Source organism: Arvicanthis niloticus, chromosome 6, assembly GCF_011762505.2.
Source record: "Arvicanthis niloticus isolate mArvNil1 chromosome 6, mArvNil1.pat.X, whole genome shotgun sequence".
NCBI classification, from domain to species: domain Eukaryota; kingdom Metazoa; phylum Chordata; class Mammalia; order Rodentia; family Muridae; genus Arvicanthis; species Arvicanthis niloticus.
In genome coordinates, this window is record NC_047663.1 from 99036723 (window position 1) to 99056857 (window position 20135).

Below are 20135 nucleotides of genomic sequence, written 5' to 3' on the forward strand. Positions count from 1 at the left end.
CTTCTCCGTGGAACAGGGACTGGGGTGGGAGGTTGTGAGAGGTTTGCACGGAAGCCATGAAGGGAAATGAATAGGACTGATTTATAACAGTGACAAAGGAAGAAGGGGGCAGGAGAAGATAGGCTCCTGTGTGTGCTTGAAGGCTCAGTGTGGGCCTGCCTATCGCCCCATTAGTGACACCTTGCCTGAGAAGAGCCAGACAGGCCCTCTGTCCACATGTCTCTTCTCTCTGCTCACACTGTGCGGTGGGGCAGGAGGGGGCTGAGGAACAACACAGTGCTTTCTACTACTGGTTTTCCGATTCTAACTGGGTTGCTGGCTTGTGGCAAACTGCAATGCCAAATGTGTTCCTTTCCCCTTGCTTGCAGCACAGACATCAACTCTTCCTCCAAAGTAACAAGGCGAGGGGTCACTACGGGGCTTCTTTTCCCAGTGTTTTGTTTGCCCTATACAATACAGGAAATTCTCCTTTTTAGGCTAAACTCTGCCATTCCATTACACAATGTCCCATGAAGTCACACCTTGCCTTTCTTGGCTTCAGGGGCCCAGGTTTGACCACAATTGACAACATATTTTAGTTCTAAACGCCAGGGAACGCTTTGCCTTGCTAACCTGTTCATCAAGAAATTGGATTGAAAAGATGAAATAAACCAAGGATATTTGACATTATTGTGTACAGATTAAACAGAGGAAGAATGTTCCTCTCTTACAGTGAAGGTAGAGATTCCAGAAGACTGTGACGGTGGACTATCGTCTATGATTACCTCCCCATATCTCTCCCCTTATAGGTACTAATTATTGTCTGAATAACAGATGTTCGTAAGCCCAGGTGCTTGAAACTTGGTCCCTAGCTGCTGGCCTCACGGTGGGTAGTTGTAGATCCTTTAGGAGTGAGGCCTAGGTGAGGGAAGTAGGCCAGTTTAACATCTAACAATTTTAAAACAGTTCTGCCTTAAAGATAAGAAAGCTGGGACTCGGAGCCATTAGTTTGCTCACAGTTGCATGGCTCGGAAAGTTTCAGCCAAGCTCAGCATCTTGCCTTCAGCCTTTTCTGCTTCCCTGGAGACTCCGATGAGAACAAGTTGGCACACATCCTCCCGCCATGGAACTGCCTGCCACAAGGCTGCCCTGCCATGATGGATCCTCTCTTCTCAAACCACAAGCCAAAATAAGTCTTTCTTCTGGGATGTAGTTTGTTGTCAGATATTGATCATAAGAACTATGAATAATATGGTGATCTAATTTCTTTCCTTGATAAAAGAACATTGATCAGAGAAGATATCTAGTATCTGATATGCATATATCTGGTATATTGCCAATTCACTGACTGGAGTTAAATCAAGCACCTGATGTAGAGAGGTCGTCTGTGAGTTTAGGTGGAGGGGTAAGCATAAAAAACATGGGCATAAGTGTTGTCCACCCTCAAGGGACCCAGAATCAGATATCATCAGAGGGCCAGAGAACACAGAGGCCCTGAACGAGAACACATCAAGTATACTCCAGGTATCAAGCTAGTTTTGCTGAGATCATCCTGTGTGCATAAATATATGAGTGTGTGTATCCGTATGTGTGTGTGTGTGAATGTGTGAGTACAAGCATGTGTATGTGCATGTGTGTGTGTGTGTGTGTGTGTGTATGTACGGGTATGTGTGTATATGGGCATGTGCATACATGTGTGTGTACGTGTGTATACACGTCACAAGAGCCACTGATCCCCCTATGTCTAGCCTCCACCCCAGCACTTAGGTTGCAAGTTTAAGTGGGACCTCACCAAGCCATTGATGTGGATGCTGCACGATAGCCCAGGACCTCATGCTTGTACAGCAGGTGCTCTTGTCACAGCCTCACCTCCCCAGCCCCTAATTCTTAAAGTGTAGGCCTTTATTGCTACAAATGTCCCCTCTAGACTGCTTTGGCAGTCTCCATGGATTCTGGTAAACGGTTTTTATTTGTCTTAAATAAAGGGACTTAACAATTGTCCTTTTAAACACGGTTGTTGACTCATTGATTAAATTAGTTTATATTTGTTTAAACTTTCAACCTTTAAACAACTGATTTAAAGATGAGAAAAATTGGAAATAAAAAAAAAATAATTTACCTAGGTTCCAGGGCTGGTAAATTACAGAGCCTTCATCTCCTCTCTTTTGCTTTGTAAGCAAAGCACTGCTAAGTCCCACAGGATGCTGTGAGCCTGAAGCTCAGCAAGTCGAAAGGCAAGGTACCTGTCTTTAAGGGAGTCCCTGGGGGAGTAGGAGGCTGAAGGACAGAGTGCATCAAATCTAGAAACAAAATCAGAAGAGGGTAAAAGGATCTCCATTTGTCCAGGAAGCATCAAAGGTTCTATGCTTGTGTACAATTCCAAATGACAGCATTTCAGATGTCAGGAGTGATAGGGTGTGGAGGATAGTCAGGGACTGCCTTAGTCCACATGCCCATGCCCTTCTCCGGGAGCTAAAGCAACAGCCTGCAAAGACCTTGTGTGTATTCCTCAGAGTGGAGGCATGTGTGGTCATTACCAGCCACACTGCAGGGTGGCCAGCTCCACCCAAGGAAATTAAGCTTGGAAGTTGGATGGGGGCATTGGAGGATATTAGCAGCTCATCTGGTGGCCCACAGCAATTTATGAAAATCCTAATTAGCTACAAAAAGAACATCTCCAGTTACAGGAACACTCTGCACTCTGGCTGGCAGCAGGGAGTCCCTCGCTGTCAAAAACGCCGCCCCTATGTCCTTCAAAGGAAGAATAGCGACAAACAAGGAGAGGGCTGTCTGCCCTGAATCACTCACAAGCAGGAAGTGGTCCTTGCAGTCCACTCCACTCTATGGTCACCTCACTTCAAGATTTGTGGGCATCCATATACTGAGTTAGTGTTCCCCAAAACTCTAAGGCTGGATTGCAGTAGGGTTTCTTGCTAATATAGAATATAGCTGTGGTCCCCTCAACTCATGTTCAATATGGATGAACCTTTAAACAATTACAGCAAAGCTGTCAAACAAAAGTCTGGGAGTTTGGAGCATCCATCTAAGAGGGAATTGAACTTAGATCCTCTGCAAGAGCAGCATTAGCCACCGAGCAATCTCTCCAGTTTGGACAGGATGTTTTGAAGAAACTAGATCATGATGGGACAATTAAACTTGGTTGAGTTTTTACATCTATAGAAATCTATACAAGGTGTTGGCCAGGGCATCACTACTTGGGAGATGATTAAAAATGCTGACTCTCACTCAGGCCTTCTCAAATGAAATCTTTGCTTTAAACGAGACCTTGGGATGGTCCCTTTTCAATGAGGTCTGAGCTGCATTTTCCTATACTGCAAAGGCATAGGCAAGATCCACTCCAGAGCATTCTAGAGTGGCTAGTCTACATATGATGTACTTAGCATGATGCTGGATCATTCACTAGACCCTAGTGACTAGGGGCTTAAATCGCAGCTTTCTTCTATGTTCTGAGCACCATTTGCTTTTAAATAATATATATTCACACTCCCTTGATGCCCATTTTCTCCTTGGCTCTGCTGAGAGTGGAACCCAGGATCTTGTGCATCCTAGTCAGTGTGTTTCTGCTGTGCTACTCCCTAAGCCCTGCCTCAGACTTACCATCTTCTTCCTCGGCGTCCTCAGTGCTGAGATTTCAGGCGTGTATCATAGGGTTTGACCTCTCAAGGTCTTTTTTTCATTGGCCTTGGCATACCCTGGGGTTTTGACCTCTGTAATATTCCTTTGTCCCTTCAAATCCCAGAATTATGATGAAAATCACAAACCTCATGAGCTGTATAAACACTAAGACGTCTCCTTTCACCTCCACTTTGAAGCTAGAAACACCATTCTTCATGTGTCCTAGCTGTCATGTGCTCTCAGAGGACCTTGAAGCTCAATTACGTCATCTTTAGGAATTTCCCATGTGCCACAGAAACTTACTAGATGCTGGGTCAGTACTGAGGCTCTGTGAACTCTGGTCTCTTCTCTTTTTCTAAGATCTCACTGCTCCATGGTTCTTTATGAATTACTCTTCCCACACATTCTCATTAAAATCTAGTGTTTCATAGGTGTTGGATGAATCTTTTACGCATCCATGATATCTAATAAAATTGCATGTGTGTATAGTCTATATATTTTACAAAGCATTCATAGATGGATTATTATAAACATGTTTAAATTTTAAATTTACATATTTTAAATTTATACATAGTCGCCACCTGTGAGCATCTTGAAGAAATAAGACAAGACAATTACATCCATGCCTTGTATCAGCAGGGGGTGTTCTGCCATAAGAGTCCAGTATCAGTACTGACGGGACCAAGGGCACTTGTGAGTTTTTTGACATAGGAACTAAAGACCCTGTGGTGTACCCCTCTGTCCCAAAGGGGACATGGAGAGACAAGAGAAGGCAAACAAGGTCCTACTGAGGTTTTGTGCATCTCTAGACATAGAAATGCCCATTTTTCTAGGGAAGTGACTGGTAGATTTCACGTCATCCTCCTATAACCAAACACTTCATTCAGAGGTTATATTTACACAGCCAGTTAGGAAATTTTTTTATGCTTTTGACACTCATTAGACTCATAATCGTCCACTGGAGCTGCTCTATAACAAGAGATAAACACTCCATTCTAAAGGATGAATAATAATTAGGTACTGCTTGGCACTGTGCTCTTTGCAGGTCTAATTTTAGAGCGTAATTAATCCTGCTGAAACTGCATAAGATAAGTGAAATATTTATGCAGCTGTGCTAATTCATGTATTTACTCCTAGAGAGACATTCAGAATTGGACATGGCTTTCTGGGAAGATTATCTTAAAATGCCCCCCAGAGCAACGTCATTTTCTCTCCTATGTCATTGCTTCCAGATGGCCTCTGCGGATGAAGCTAAAGGGACAGATTTCCAGACTCCAACAGTGCGGCTGGGAAAACGATGAGCTAAGATATAAACTATCTATAAGAACCCGATGCTCTATATGTAAGCACCTTGAAAAGCTGCAGAGACGATGGGTCCCATTTAGCCCTACAAGATTGTTCCTGGGATGTAACAACGGTTGTAGCTAATGTACCACTGACTTAGCTGCATGAAGATCATTCATGGATGATGCAATTAAAAGTATGACAGTGACAGTGATGGTGATAATGCTGTTGATGATGATGCTATGTTGTTGGTGGTGAAGATGAAAACGGGAGTGATGGTGGTGACTGGGACACTGGTTGAAGGTGGTGCTGATGATAGCGCTAAGGAAGAATATTCAGTGATATTTGTGACTGCGATGATTATCATGAAGACAGCAATGGCAGTTATTTTAATGCAGATAAAGAGCAGGGAGGTGACCCTTTACATTTTGGAGCCATTATTACGCTGCAAGTTCCGTGCTAAGCTCTTTCTATGTGTCCTTCTGTTTCATTTTTCATTCTTACCATGCAAACACATATTGGACCCATACACAAGTGAGTAACAGAGACCAAGATAGGTCACAGACGTGTTTGAAAGAAGAGCACACACTGAGTTAGTTCAGATGTGCACTGAATTGCTTCTTCCTGGAGTGCCTATTAAAATCAAGTGTCTGATCGATCAACATTGCCAGACATCTTAGAAAAATAAAAAGAATGAGAGTTTTGCCCATCTGAATCCATTCTAGATAAAGTTTCCTACAGTAGAGATGCCATCAGTTATTGGCAAGGGGTGCCACAAGCCCCCTGAATGTCGGTTTCCATCTTTGTAGAATAGGAATGAACAAGTGAATCTGAAAATAAACTAAAGAATGCATGTAGTACACCAGGCATGCTGATTGACATGCCCTGTTTGCTGAAGATGTCAACGGCTTCATAACAGATGCTACAAGAGTGGCAACGGTGAGCAGGGCTAGAGCTGAAGCTTGCTCATTTGACAGCTACTACCACATTTAAGCACTTCCTGTCAAGTGAAACAGACCCTGACACCAAGCATTCATTCATATGTGTGTTTATGCACTCAAACCATTTTCCACCAACTGCTCGTCAGGCCTGTGCTTCCCCGTGGTTTGTGCTAGAAGCAAAGACCCATTTGCTGACTAGGCCAGCCCGTGAAGAGGGGTGAAAAACTGTCACCAAATTCTAGTATCTTCACTGTGCTCATTCCTCGTGTCCCTTCTCCTCTCATAGAAGAATGTATGTTCAATATGTCAGGCTTGGGGTTTGCTGTCTGACTTGTTTTGGAGAGGAAAATATTAGAAGAAAGCCATGGGACCAAGCAGAAACTTCACACGTCCATGTACAGCTAAGTGTTTCATTTGTGCATCTGAGAAGACCTTCTCCCAGGCCCAGCAATGGACTGCCTAAGACCCATAGCCAGCATGCATGTGGCAGAGGTGGTACACTTGACTCATTGACCTGTGGCAGTAATCATCTCCATCAAACTCATCCAGGCCTGAACCCAGGCTTGTCTACTCCATTTGTACTCCCATCAGAAGAACAGAGGCGCATTGCTGTATGCCTGTGGGATTTCACAGCAACAGCTGACCAACATAGTCACAAATCCCAGTTACACAGCACAGAACATGACCAGTGATCCGAGGAAGATACAAATGCCCTACAGGGAATCCTGAGCCTCGGATGTCCTTATTTGAGAGGTAAATATAGAATCCATTTAGAATTTTTGATGGCACTGTAAAACTTAAGGATTTAATCCTATGACCTGAGAGAAAAAGGGAAAGCTACAAAGGGGTTCTAAACTCCATTCAAATCCACACCAACCTGCCATAACCTTTGCTCATTCCAATATCAGGTTTGGCTACAGTGGTTGTCATATTTTACCCTCTCGACTGTACTTATCATAGCTCGGTCTGCAATGTTTCTGATGATAACCTTCATCCATTTTGAGTGGGGCTTCCCTTTTGTGTACCACGCTGAGCAATTCCTGATACTAGCCTGGTCTCTACACTGACATTCTACTGTCTTTGTGTTAGTACCCCCCACACCCCAGTAGAAACTGTTGCTCACAGGGCAGGACTTTAGAAGGCATCTCATCACGCTAAGGGATGGGCTGTGGTTACTAGGAGCTGTGGTGTGGATGTGAAATGCGTAAAATGCACACAGTAGCTTCATGTATGCCAACCCACGTGGTCCCTATCTGGTAGCACTGTTAGGGAAGGTTATGGATCTTTTAGGAGATAGAACTTTGCTGCATGGAGTGGATCACTAGAGCAAGTCTGGAGGTTTTATAGGCAAGCCCAACTTGTGATTCACTCTTTGCTTCCTGCGATGTGTACCTGCAATGTGACCGTCCTCACAATCCTAGTATGATGGGCCTTAAGCTTCCTATAGTCTGGTATTTCTTCACAGCAGTAGGAAAAGTCTCTAAGACACCAGTTAGAGTGGAGAAGGGCAGATGGGAGGAAAGATAGTACAATCTCAGGCAGCCTGTTTGGCAGTATGGATCACAACTGTCCCAGTTGGTTCCATTAGGTTGTAAATCCTGTGAGAGGGGGAATTGTGGGTAGTTTGCATGTTGGGCAGCAGAGGAGGGGACTTTGTATGGACACTAGGCATTTTTCCTTTCCTAGAGACTTCCTCTTATCTCCACAAGATAGTGAGAACCACCATGTTAGTGGAGGCTGATTTGCCCTTGCTGCTGATAGGTCCAGAAAAGTCTTCCCTTAGTCCAAACCCCTCGAGGAATGCTTCTATAATTTGGGATTTAGGGAACACACATCAGGACTTAGATTCTGTGTTGGTTCATTCTAACATTTAACTTGACACAACCTAGAGTCAGCAATAAAGTGAGTTTCAACTGAAGAACTGTCTTGATCATGCTGTCCTGTGGGAATGACTGTGTGAGGTTGTTGTGACTGTTAATTAAGGCAAAAAGTATTCACCTGTAATGTGAATAGTGCTATTTCATGAATACAGTCCTGAGCTGTGTAATAGGGAGAAGGCTTGCTGGAGCATAAGCAACCAGTAAGCCAGAATGGGCTATCCTCTCTTTGCTCCTGTGTGATAGAGCTAGCTCCTTTAGCCACTGCTGAATTCCCTCAATGATAAACTGTAATGTGGAATCATAAGCCAAAGAAGCCCTTTCCTCTTTGATCTTAGTCATGATGTTTTATCCCAGAAACAGAAATGAAGGTAGAGTATCAAAGCTTTGATCTTAAATGCCCCAAGCCCAAAACTCTTACATTGGATGCTTGGATTCTGATGCAACTGTGTTCTGAGATAAGGATTCTGGGAGGTGTTTGGATTATGAGAGCTGCAATCCTAACAATAGCTTATCAACTCATTTATAAATTCATAAGTCAGCGGGCTACTGGAAGATGATGGAAATTTTAAAATGTGAGGCCTGTTGGAAGAAGTGGGTCACTGGAGACATGCCCTTGAAGGCTGAACGTTGTCCTAACCCCTATTGCCACATCTTGGTCATCATAGGCTCAGCAGCCCCCACCCACCCCAACTTTAAGCTTTCTTCACAATGCACTGCTCCATCACAGGCCTGAAAGCAACTGGATCACAGAGGGGAAACCACAAGACAAAATAACCTTTTTCTTCTTTAAGTTGCTTATCCTGGGTTTCTTTGTCATAGCGATGAAAAGCTGACTCACACACAGCCCAGTTATATAATGCTACCAGCAAATGTTCTGAAGGTAGCCTACCTTTGGGGGTCACACAATTCTGCATTCTCAAGTACAAAAGGAATGGCCTGGATATTTTAAGGGATCTATTGGCATCCTTCATCCCGAGCCTTACCTTGTCAACTACAAGGTTCTACTTACCATCACCAACAAACTGGAGCAGAGCGAGGTCAATCTGCCTCTTCCAGGGTGAGCCCTTCTGCAGAGCAATTCCATAGCCCGTGGTGGCAAAGATGTACCCACTCCCAATGGTCACCAGTTTACAGCCTTCATCCCTCCCGGCCTTGTAGTTCAAGACAGCTGCGTCATAGATGAAAGCGTCCAACTTCCTGAAATGACAAGACACCAGGGAGTCATGGGGTGGCCAGGTGCCATCTCAGGGCCCTGCTCTCCCAGCCCGCTCCAGCACCCCACACAGTGGAGATGGTGACTCATGGTTGCTCCAGCCCCTTGTCATAAAAGGATCTATTTTTAATGAGGAGATAAAAGCCAGAACCTTTCCTTTCCAACTTACAAGAGGCAGCTAAATTAAGACACGAAGAATCCATATACCCAAGTGAGTAAACAGGCAGGTTTTTTGTTTGCTAAGTGTTTGTCCTTAACACCTCCCAGCAGTGGGGATGTGGTGGCCTGGTTAAAAGTCCTGCCTCAGAACACCACAAGCCACTAAAGGACAGTAGAATGAGGCAGTGCATGCAAGCCGTAAAGAGGAATTAATCAGGAATGATGCCTTTTTGTTTTAAAGACTTACATAAATACACTTGCTGTTCACGTTACAAAATCATTACACAGTAACATTTAAAAGCCCAATAATATAGAAGGGTATTAAAATATAATTAAAATTCAAATTATATAAGTGAATAAATAAGTGTTATAAATTTCATAAGCCATAATCTGTAACTATGATATGACCTCTATGAGTATATGGCTGGATAGTCTTCTGAGGCTTGTATGCACACACACACATACACACACACTCACATGCACACACATATATATACAACAGGGACTAGGAGAAGTCTTACGTAAAAACAAACTGGATAGTTTAGGTTTTGTGAGCCATATGTTCTTGGGTGCAACTGTAACTTTGCTGTGGTGGGGTGTTATGGATTAATTATCCCTTTATCATTAAAAAAAATTAGTGTTGAAGTCCCTAGTCCCTACCCTCAGTATGTGGTCTGTTTGGAAGTAAAGTCACTGTGGATGTAACCAGTTAAGATGAAGTCATACTAGATGGAGCCCTATGCCAATATGATTGATGCCCTCATCAAAAGAGACAATGTCAGCACACACACACACACACACCACTAACACACGTGGGAGATCTGTGGTATGTGAAGAGCTGAATTGTATAGCTAGTAGCTTGTGAACAATGACACCTCTAAGGCAAACCTTTTTTTCCCACCCTCAGGGGCAGCAAATTTCTGTTGTTTCTGTCTGTAAGATCAGGCTGCTTCATGAGGGTATCCTCAAATAACCAGAGTTCCCTACGAATCTGACGTTAGAGCATGAACCATTAGAGCGGCATTCTGTTCCCGTAAAGCATCTTCGCAAGGTGAGGTTGCTCATCGGCTGTACTTTCCTCGCCTTTATTTCATCCTCCAAAGGACCACACCAAATCACTTCACGGATTGCTTTCTTTTCGCATTTCACCTATACCAAGCCTATCTCCATGTCAAATAAACAGTGTTTTCTTCTCTTCTGATACCGTTGACTTTTATTGCAGTATTGCATCTATACTTTGAGGTGCTTTGAGAATGTTTGCACATGGCCACAGCTTTGGAATCAATCACTTCAGCAGTCCTGTGTGACACTCCACACCCACCGTTTCCCAATGGCAAACATCTTTGCGTCTTGTGGTCTTGTGAATGATTTGGCTGGTCCCAGTCATCACCTAGAACCCTACTAGTGAGCATAAACATAATTTCAAAAATCTGACGTTATCTGAAAGGGCCAAAACTGTTACCCCTGAAGCACAGGAATGAATGTGTTCACTCTAAAAAAGGCGTGAGGACTGCACCAGAGATCACTCAGTTTCCCTCTGCAGTCTTCACTTCATTGCCTTTCTTTAACAAGGGGATATAAAATACTGTTACAAAGAAAAATAAAAGTGGCAGGAGAAGTCTGTCAAAGGCAGCTGCGGGAAGACTCCCCATGGGGGCACAACTTCTCCCTGTGGATCAGCTTGCAAACTTTATATCCTTTCTGTCCCCTGTAACCCACCCCCACCCCCACCCCATGCTCATGAAAGCAGCCCTAATCAAATGCAGTGGGTCACAGAAAAGAACATAAAGATAGGAGGGGGATTTGCTGGGAAGAAGAAGGGATTCAGGAGAGGAAAAGGGATAAGAGATGAGAATGAAAGAGATTGAGTATAAAAGATTATACTCAATTAAATTGAGTATAATAAAAGAATAAATTAAAGGAAAAAAGAAAAGGTTTAGAGCCATCCATAGTATAGTGCCAGAGCACTGGGTTAGCAGATAGGACATATTTGAGTCCTAGTCTGGGCTCGGATGAAGGCATGGCCGCAGGAAAGCCACTTCTCTCTTTTGGATAGCAGGCTCCTCAGCTGTGAGGTGAGGGGGCTATTGTGTTCCACTGAGATTCTGAGACATTCTAGTATTCTGTAAGCCGAGAGTCACCTCCTGTGACTATCAAAGGGGAATCTGACATGGGGTACTACTGTATCTGTGGTATTTCGTCTCTTTGATGAAGCCGAGGTACTTACAATGTCAATACTTCACGTACCACGGTTGCCATGGAGATGCTGTGAACTCTTGGTTTTATAAAGCAAACTCTCTCAGTTCCTCAAGAAATAACCATACACGCACATCTACAGACTTACATGTATACAAACTAGTCCAGGCTTTAGGCTATCTATCGCTATCCTTGGCATCTGAAATCTTACTTCACCCCCAGCCCCATATAATACAGTATTGGGCTGGAGATCAAAAGGCAAGCCTGGCCATCGTGCACGAGTTTTTCAACAGCAGCTTCAGTTGGTATTGTTAGGGTATTGGACATTGGGATTGCAGATTCTGCAAATTGGTACTGTATTTTGTGACAAACGTTTTGCTGAGCAACAGCCAGATGAACAGAAAGGAAAGAGGCAAGGCATTCCATGCCAGAGAAGTGGTTGGTCCTGACAGAAGCATTCACTCACTGGCGGGAGGGGCCAGAGGAGCATGACCTCAGGGTTGCAGCTATAGGGAATCACAGATGAGAACCTGTTCTTGCCGGACCAACTCTCTGTGTTCCTGGGGTCACAGCAGAACATAAGTGGCATTAACATGTGAAACTGAGGCTGCATGAAATCCATTTTTCTCTCTCTCACACACCAGTAATTCGAGAGCACTGGGGTCTACATACAAATGGACACAGATACATGCCTGTTCAAAACAATATCCATGGCTCAGTGGGTAAGAACACTTTCCATACAAACATAAGGACCAAAGTTCAAATCCCCATACCACATTAAAAATAAAATGATATGTCCATGCATGTGCCTATAACCCGAGCACTGCGTGGTGCGTGTGCGCGCGCGCGCGCACACACACACACGTGCAAACACCACATAATACACCATATACAGACACCACACACATTCTTGAATATGTCAAACAAAATCAAACTCAGGGCTATTGTTTGTACATAGCACTTGTCATAGATCAATCACATTGAGACGTAACGCATTGTCACCCAGGAGACAAACAACATCATTCCTGTTGTGTTTTCTATTTGTCTACAGGCATGCAAGCTTCTGGAAACCTAAGGCAGCCTTGGGTGCAATGGTGGAATTCCATATTCTGCACTCTAGTACTCTCTGCACCAGCACTGTCCACAGGAGCTTCCTGCAGCAATGCAAACGTCCCGCTTCTGCAGTCTCCTGTGGGCAGTGGCCTTTGAACTGTAATTAATATAGCCTGCCAAGGAAGTGAGTTTATAATTTCATTGAACTGCACTGATAGAGATACTAATAAAAATAGCTGAAAGTGGCTGAGAGCCACGGTGATGGACACCATCCACCAGGTATAGAGGAAGGCTGTGGTAGCCAAATTCTGGGTTCTCCTCCTTGCTAACATTCCAAAAAGTTATACTCTTAACCTGTTCCTAATTGAAAACAGCGGTGTTGTTCAAATGGAAAGAAATTAAATTGCCAGTGTTCTGGGAAGCTAGAGGCTTTGGACGCTGCACCTGGATTTCTGATTTGGTTTTGTTATGGGTCGGGTTGGGCTTTTTCTCTCTGCAATGAGGAGCTGACAGTATCTGCCCTCAGAGGGTTGTTGAAAACAAAGTAATGTTACATAAGCAAAGTGCATGCAATGGCCGGCTTATAGCAAATGCTTAAAACGCAGAAACACATTCAGTTGAGTTCAGTTTATGGCCAAAGGCCTCACAACTTTTATGTACCCCCTGTAAGAAGTCCAGTTCCAAATACTTTGCCTGCATTGCCTTCTTCCAGTTTTTCCCATGATTATTTCTCTACCTATGCTTAAGTAGACATGTCTTTTGAAGAGGCTGCAGCACCCAGGGATGTAGGTGTGCCAGGATGAACCCACTCTCTGTCTGCGTGTGTTGCTGATTGTCTGACTAGGGAAGCCGAGGCAGTGAGCATGAACCTGACTGGACGCCATTTCCCTGATTTTAAGTGTGCAAAGCTGAACTGAGACTTAGGAGGATGCCTAGGCCACAGAGCCCCTAGGATGTAATGACTAAGAAGATGTGGTTCCATGTACTATTCAGGAAATGTAGATGAGGAGTTAACACTGTAAACAGCCAGATACAAAAGGCAAAGCAAGAACAGGGCAGAGGGTAAGAGTTTAAAGATGTCTGGCAGGTGATGTCACTTTCGTCTGTTCCCAAGCAGACACTTACTTAGCATGTAGGTCTGAGGTTAACTGCATCGGATGCCCTTCCCGGATTTAATGTACCTTAAACTGTTAGGTTGTTGCTGTTAGGCTCTTGCTGGAAACCAAGGTTGACCACTGAAAAGAGTTTGATTTGGCCACAAGCATTTGAGGCCTCTGAGCTGTGACTGTTGGAGACAAGACTGTTGGTACTGAAGGGAGACTGGCAGTGCTGAACTCCGAGCAGCATAGAGCAAAGGCAGGCCCTGGGGGACTTCATCCTTCAGACCTAAGCGTTCACGTGAGAGGACAGGCCTCAGAAGTGACAGAGCCCAGTTACCAGTGCTCTCTCTCCATGTACAAGAGGAAACCACCTTTCTTACGTTGCCAATTAAGTGCTTCTCCCACTGGGCAGGAGGAGGCTCAAAGGCCAGGGTCTGAGGTGGGGACAGAGTTCTATCTGGTACCCTGAAGCCAATACCACCTGTTTTGGAAGCTCCACTCCTTTTGTGGCAGATGAGTTGACACTCTTGCTTCTCAATGAGGAGGCTGGAACCCCAAACAACACATGCACACACACACACACAAACCAGACACCGTAGAATCTGTGTAGATGCTACCACTCTCTCCTTGGGAAACTGCTGGTTTTCAGGGAATACAAATGATTAGAAATGATGGTAATTCAGAAGAGGGGGAAATCAGACCTGCAAATATGCAAGGCAACCCAAATAAGGCGGGGTCTCATGAGAGTATTTAGCGACTTGAGCCTGTTAATTTCCTGCAGGGACTTTGACAGCCCTGGAGAGCTTTATAGCCTTCCCAGGGGAAATCTGACCTTGTCACTTCTGTAGCTTCAACTTGCTTGTATCTATACAATGCCCTTGCAAGGCTGCTTCTAGCCCCAAACCATTTGTTAGAGAATCTGATCCCCTGTATTCCAGTAAAGACTGTACCCCATCATTGAAGAGGCATGAGTCCTTTCTGGGATTGAGACTTCTGTTGCCAGGCAGCCTGATATTTCCTAATCAAAAGCTTCCGGTTTTAGCTCGTCATCTTATTCATGTTTTCAGATGCTCTCATGGGGGAGGGGGTCTCAGCACATTTAAAGGCTAATTATATAGTTAAAGTTAATTATTCATTCATTAACATTCAAGAAGCCTTTAACAAGACAGTGGCTTGTTCTAATGAATTAATAAATCGTGTGTGTGTGTGTGTGTGTGTGTGTGTGTGTGTGTTTAGAGGACTAGTCTCAAGTGTTATGAAAACAGAAATGTCTCTTTGATGATAACTGAATGCATTTTTTTAGGTCATGTCAAAGCTTTGCTAGGAAAATGAGAAGAGTCCAGGCTGAGGAGATGGCTCAGTGGGTAAGACACTCGCTATGCAAACTTGAGGGCCTGAGTTCATATTTAGACTCATATTTTCCAAATATTTTTCTTATATTTATCTATCTACATATTAATTAATTAATCAGTTAATTAATTGTGTGTATGCACATGTTCACTTGTTTGTGTGTGTGTGTGTGTTTGTGTGTGTGTGTGTGTGTGTGTGTGTGTGTGTGTGTGTGATGGAACCCATGTGGAGATAAAAGTAAAATTTCCTTTAGTGGGTTCTCTCCTTTCAACATGGGTTCTGGGGATGAAAACCAGGCAGTGCCATTACCCACTGAGCCATCTTGCAGATTCTAGGCTCACACTTACAAAAAAGGCATATATTTACTTCAGTGGGGTGTGTGCTTGTGTGTGCATGTGTGTATGTGGGTGCCTGTTGAAGACAGAATAGAGCTTTGGATCTGGGATTGGAGTTACAGGCAGCCACTCAGCATGGGTGTTAGGAATGGATCTCCTGGCCTCTAGAAGAGCATCAAGCTTTCGTCACTGTTATCTCTCTTGCCTCAGGCTCACAGTTCTCACTCCGAGTTTGTGAGTGCAAACATTGAAATCAGAATTGCACTGGCATTGATTACTTTTATAGTAAATTCCGTTAAGCTGATTTAACTCCTAGATCAATATCTTGCATAGTTAAATTGTCCATCCCCTTTTGTATTTTGGAAACTGTTTCTACTGGAGTCAATTCTTTGTAAATTTCATGAAGATTTGATTCATTGATCAACATTTGAAGCAAAACAAATTCAACTAATTTATGACTCCTGTCATTTAAGATTTTTCTCTGTAGTTATTATTTCCACCAAGTCCAATTCTCCTGAGTCAAAAATTGTGCAGAACTACAAAATTAGCCATGAGGATTCCAGTCATCTATAGATTTTAAATCAATAACAAATTTCATCCTCTGTGCTTTTAGCTGTTGTCAGTTTAATTCATATTATTTCTACCAAGAACATGCACTGTGAATTGGAAGACTTTGTTAGATCCCAGGACCAAACAACAAGGAATTTGTATATCCAGAAATTGTAAAAGAAAGAAAACATAAATCAGTCACATTTTGGATTGTGCAGGACTTGATGCCAATAGCTCTCCTAAGTCACAGTATCTAATTCTCCATAAAAGTACAAGTCAAGAGACCTCACAGATACAGGGAATAGGCTTAGAGCTGTTATTTAACTTGCCAAAAGGCACATAGCAAATATTTTAACTAGAGCCAGAGTGTGAAACTGAGTCTTTCTCATCCCTAAGTCCACAATTTATCAGGAAGCCACTCAGAAGGAGGCAAATTAAAAAATCAGTCAGTTGACCACTAAAGTTTCAAGAACGTGTGAATATTTGACTGAGGAATTCTATTTGCCCTCATCCCCAAAGAACGACTTGCAAAAGGGAGCATAGGATTCATTAAGATCTTTAAGACAGACCTCTGACTAATGTCCTTTGGCTAACCGGAAAATCTCCAGTAGAAGGAAATGCTTGAGTAAACTACGATGCATAAACATGGAGGTTTTTCCAGCAGCTCAAGAGGATGAGGGCAAAAACACCTACATATCCAGAAACTCATCAAAACATAGTACTTGAAAATCTTGACCTACTGCTTATAGTTACATAGCATCTGCAGAAATAAAATGTGTAATTATAGGTGGACACATAAATAGATGTAAATGTATACAGCAAAGGTCTAAGAGAAATGGACTATACATCAAATCAATATTTATCCAGCCAGGGGTGGTTTGATATTGGTGTGTGGTCAATGGGATATTTACTCATTTCTGGCTATCTTTTCATTTTGGCTCTGAGAACTGTTTCATAATGAGATGCAGAGAGCATGATGGTCCAGAGCAAAGATCCTAGAATGAGAGTTCACTGGTTCTATGCTTGAGCAGATAACATAACCAGTGACTCCCCATATGTATAGCAGACATGCCAATCTGCAAACTCAACAGGGTGCTGTGAAGACTTCATGGCACAATGGCCACCCAAGGGTGGGGTTCTCCTACAAGCTTTAACACTAGACTCATATGCATTGTGTCTCCTTGTAGAATACAACCTCGTTCTCTCCAGAGCATCTACAGATGGAGCCTTGGAATCATGGCACATGGATGTGGCACATGTCCTAAGATGGCCAAGGATATACTTCCCTGCGCATGCTGACATTAGAAACTTGCCAGGAGGTAGTGCTGAAAGAAGCCCACTGTGGTTTTTGTGATTTTCATTGGATGAATATTATCAATAAGTGATAAACCAGGTCTTTGAAGATATTATTAGCTGAGGATCTTGACATAAAAAATATCCAGAGTATATGATGGCCCTTAAATCAAATGGCCTCACCTTTATAAGAAGAAAAGATACCTAGGGAGAGAAGGCCATGTGGACATGATGATACATAAGAGAAAGGCAGCTACAAGCAGAGGGAACATGAAAACACCAGAATCAGAAGATGGAAGAGGTGAGAATTATTCTCTACTTGAAATCTTGGAAGAAACATGTGTGTCCCCACTGGTCCCTTGACTTTGGACTTCGGGTCCCTAGAACCAAGAGAATGCATTTCTACTTGAAAGGCCAGCATCCTGTAAAAAGTGCTTATTTTGAGATAGAGTCTCAGTGTGTAGCCAAGAATAGCTGCAAAGTCATGATCCTCTTGTGTCTGCCTCTCAATTGATAAGCCAGTATTTAAATCACAGGTGTGAGCCACAGCCCAGAACCTACCTGCAATTCTCTACAGGAGGATGGTGGGGTTTTTCTGAGTTTGCAGTTAGACCAAGGGCTCCCTTGGTCTCACAATGTGCTCTAGATGATTTTATAGCCTGAGGTATCCCCACTAATGAAAGGCTCCTTCCTCCAAAGGCTGATGAAAAGAGATATTGAGAAAAGACCACACAAGGTTGACACTTGGTGCTATGACCAACCATTTCAAGTCCCTGACAAGTAGAGGCCTGTTTGTAATTTATCTGTTGGGAGAAAAGGAACCTGTTTCTAAGATACAGACAGTCAAGAACTTGGATGCTCTGATCCTAATCCTATACCTTGTAACAAGCAGATCTGATCTGTCTCAGCATCATCTTTTTCTCAGACCAAAAAGGGACCACAGGTCAGACTCTGAATGCTGGCTCTGCTCTTGCAGATCTTTGGATTTGTTGCTGCTTACTTTGTTCCAAACCTCAAACTCTTCTTCAAAACAGAGAAGTTGCATATTCAGCAGAATCAAAAGGGAAAGAAACAACCATAGATTTGAAGGACTCCTGTGGGCTCAGCAGATAGTGACAGGAGACACACCCAAAGAATATGGAATCTCAGCTGGGACAATGGCCCAGTCAGTAAAATGTATGACTTGTAAGCAAGAGGACCCGAGTCCATCCTCAGAACCCAGGGCCATTATAATTTTAATGCTGAAGAGTCAGAGATGGGCAAACAGTTTACCTGACATTGAGTTCTAAGCTGGTGAGAGACCCTGTCTCAAAAACACATGGTGGTCAGGGCTCCTAGGAAGAATGCCAAAGGCTGACCCCCAGCCTCCACATGCATGTGCATACACATGCATGTCAGCCTGCACACATGCACACACATGTTTAAAAATAAGAATACAGAATCTTCCAGGGAGTTCTTAATTTTTTTGTGTTTCTCAAGAGAAAGCATCTGTGTATAGCTCTACTGTCAAGGAATACAGTTTCATCTGGGGCTTCACTCATCTTTTCCATCTAAATGGAAGGAGAACTATTCATTTGAAAATAGCAATAAAAATTTCAAAGAAGGAAGAGAAGTGTTGAAATGAAATCCTCTACAAACTTGGTACCAGCTTTATATAACAATGGGCAATTAGAGCCAACCAGGCTGTGCGTTGTCACAGAGATGGCCACCGTTGTTACTGTATTTAAGTTGTGACTCAAAGCGTTGGCTCTGGAGCAGGACTTATCCTAGATACTGTGCTCCATCCCTCTCTGCCTGTGTCTTATATTTCAGAATAGAAGACAGCCATGTCATGGTCACACAGCCCTGACACAAGGTGTAAATAGAATTATGCTGACCAAGCCCTCCCCTCCCCCGAACAGGACCTACACAAGGTCAATGCCCAATAAATGTTACCCATCGGTAAGAAATACCTCAGTGAGTTCCCAAAACAATTCAAAATGTAATAAAATGAGCTTCAAATGGGTGGATAAAGCAATTTGAATTAAGCACATTCGGATGTGAAACAGCATTAAAGGCTTCAGGGAAAGCCAGCAAACGGATATCCACACCACACACTCTCATAATTGTTGAAGGAGAATCACAAATTGAACTATGAATTTTCAAGTCATAGACCAAGCATAAAGCCAACCATTATTAGTTGTGAGACACATATTGTCTATGGGCAAAAGTTTGGCTTAGATGTAAAACAAAACAACAAAACCAAGGCTGTTAATGGTACAGAGCCTGAGAGATGTGACAAAATGACTAGCCCAGCAGACTGCCTTGCATGAAGGCTGTCAACAAGCTTCCAGATGTATCCATTTCACACACACACACACACACACACACACAAACACGTGTGTGTGTGTGTGTGTTTGCGTACATGCATGCACACAGATGTACATGGAGTCAGAGAACAGACTCAGAAACTCCACCCACCTCCTTAGGTCTACGGCTTATCAGACTTGAGTAGGTTAGCTAGGCTGGCAGGCCAGTGAGCCCAGGGAGTGTCCTGTCCACCTCCCCAGTGAGTATGGCTACGCTTAGCTTTCTACATGAGTTCTGGAGATGAGCTCAGGTCCTTGTGCTTACAGGGAAAGCTCTGTACTGATTGACCCATCTCCTCATGGATAGATTTCCATTTCATCTCCTTTCTTCCTCTTCTTTCCCCTCGGTCTCCATCTCTGAGTTTACAGAACCGTGAATACACATCATTCAATGTCTCCCCCACCTCCAGTTTTCCTATTTTTAACACTTTTTTATGGAGGGCCTTGAAAAATCTTTTAATATTGTTTTTGATGGAGTTTAACAGGAAGTCATTCCAAGGACAAAAAGAAGAAAGATGTCTCTGCTTTCTTGAGTTTTTATTAAGGGAAAAAAAAAAAAAAAAAACCCTAACTGTATGATGTGGTAGCAATTATTTTTGAGCTGTATTTTCAGCGTGGGGGTGGATCTCAGAAACCAGGTCATTGTCGATCTGCTTTTCTCTCGAGATGACGTGATCCCATTTAGAACAGCTCGCTGAGCGCTGATGTCTACGCCCGCTTTCGAACTCAGCAGCTGAAAATGAACCATGCATGCTTGATTCTGTCTGACTGATAAAATATAGCAAATAGCCCCACTCAGATGGTATCCTTGAAAGAACT

The 20135-nt window shown here is 43.3% G+C and overlaps 1 protein-coding gene across 1 annotated transcript in view; it reads right to left on the reverse strand.

Annotated features, from left to right (window-relative positions):
- Nucleotides 1-20135, reverse strand: part of Grin2a (glutamate ionotropic receptor NMDA type subunit 2A) — a 415299-nt gene that overhangs the window by 37900 nt on the left and 357264 nt on the right. The window contains exon 12 of the mRNA XM_034508024.2: nt 8730-8917. Coding sequence (XP_034363915.1) covers nt 8730-8917 — 188 coding nt within the window. The remainder of the gene's footprint in view (nt 1-8729; nt 8918-20135) is intronic.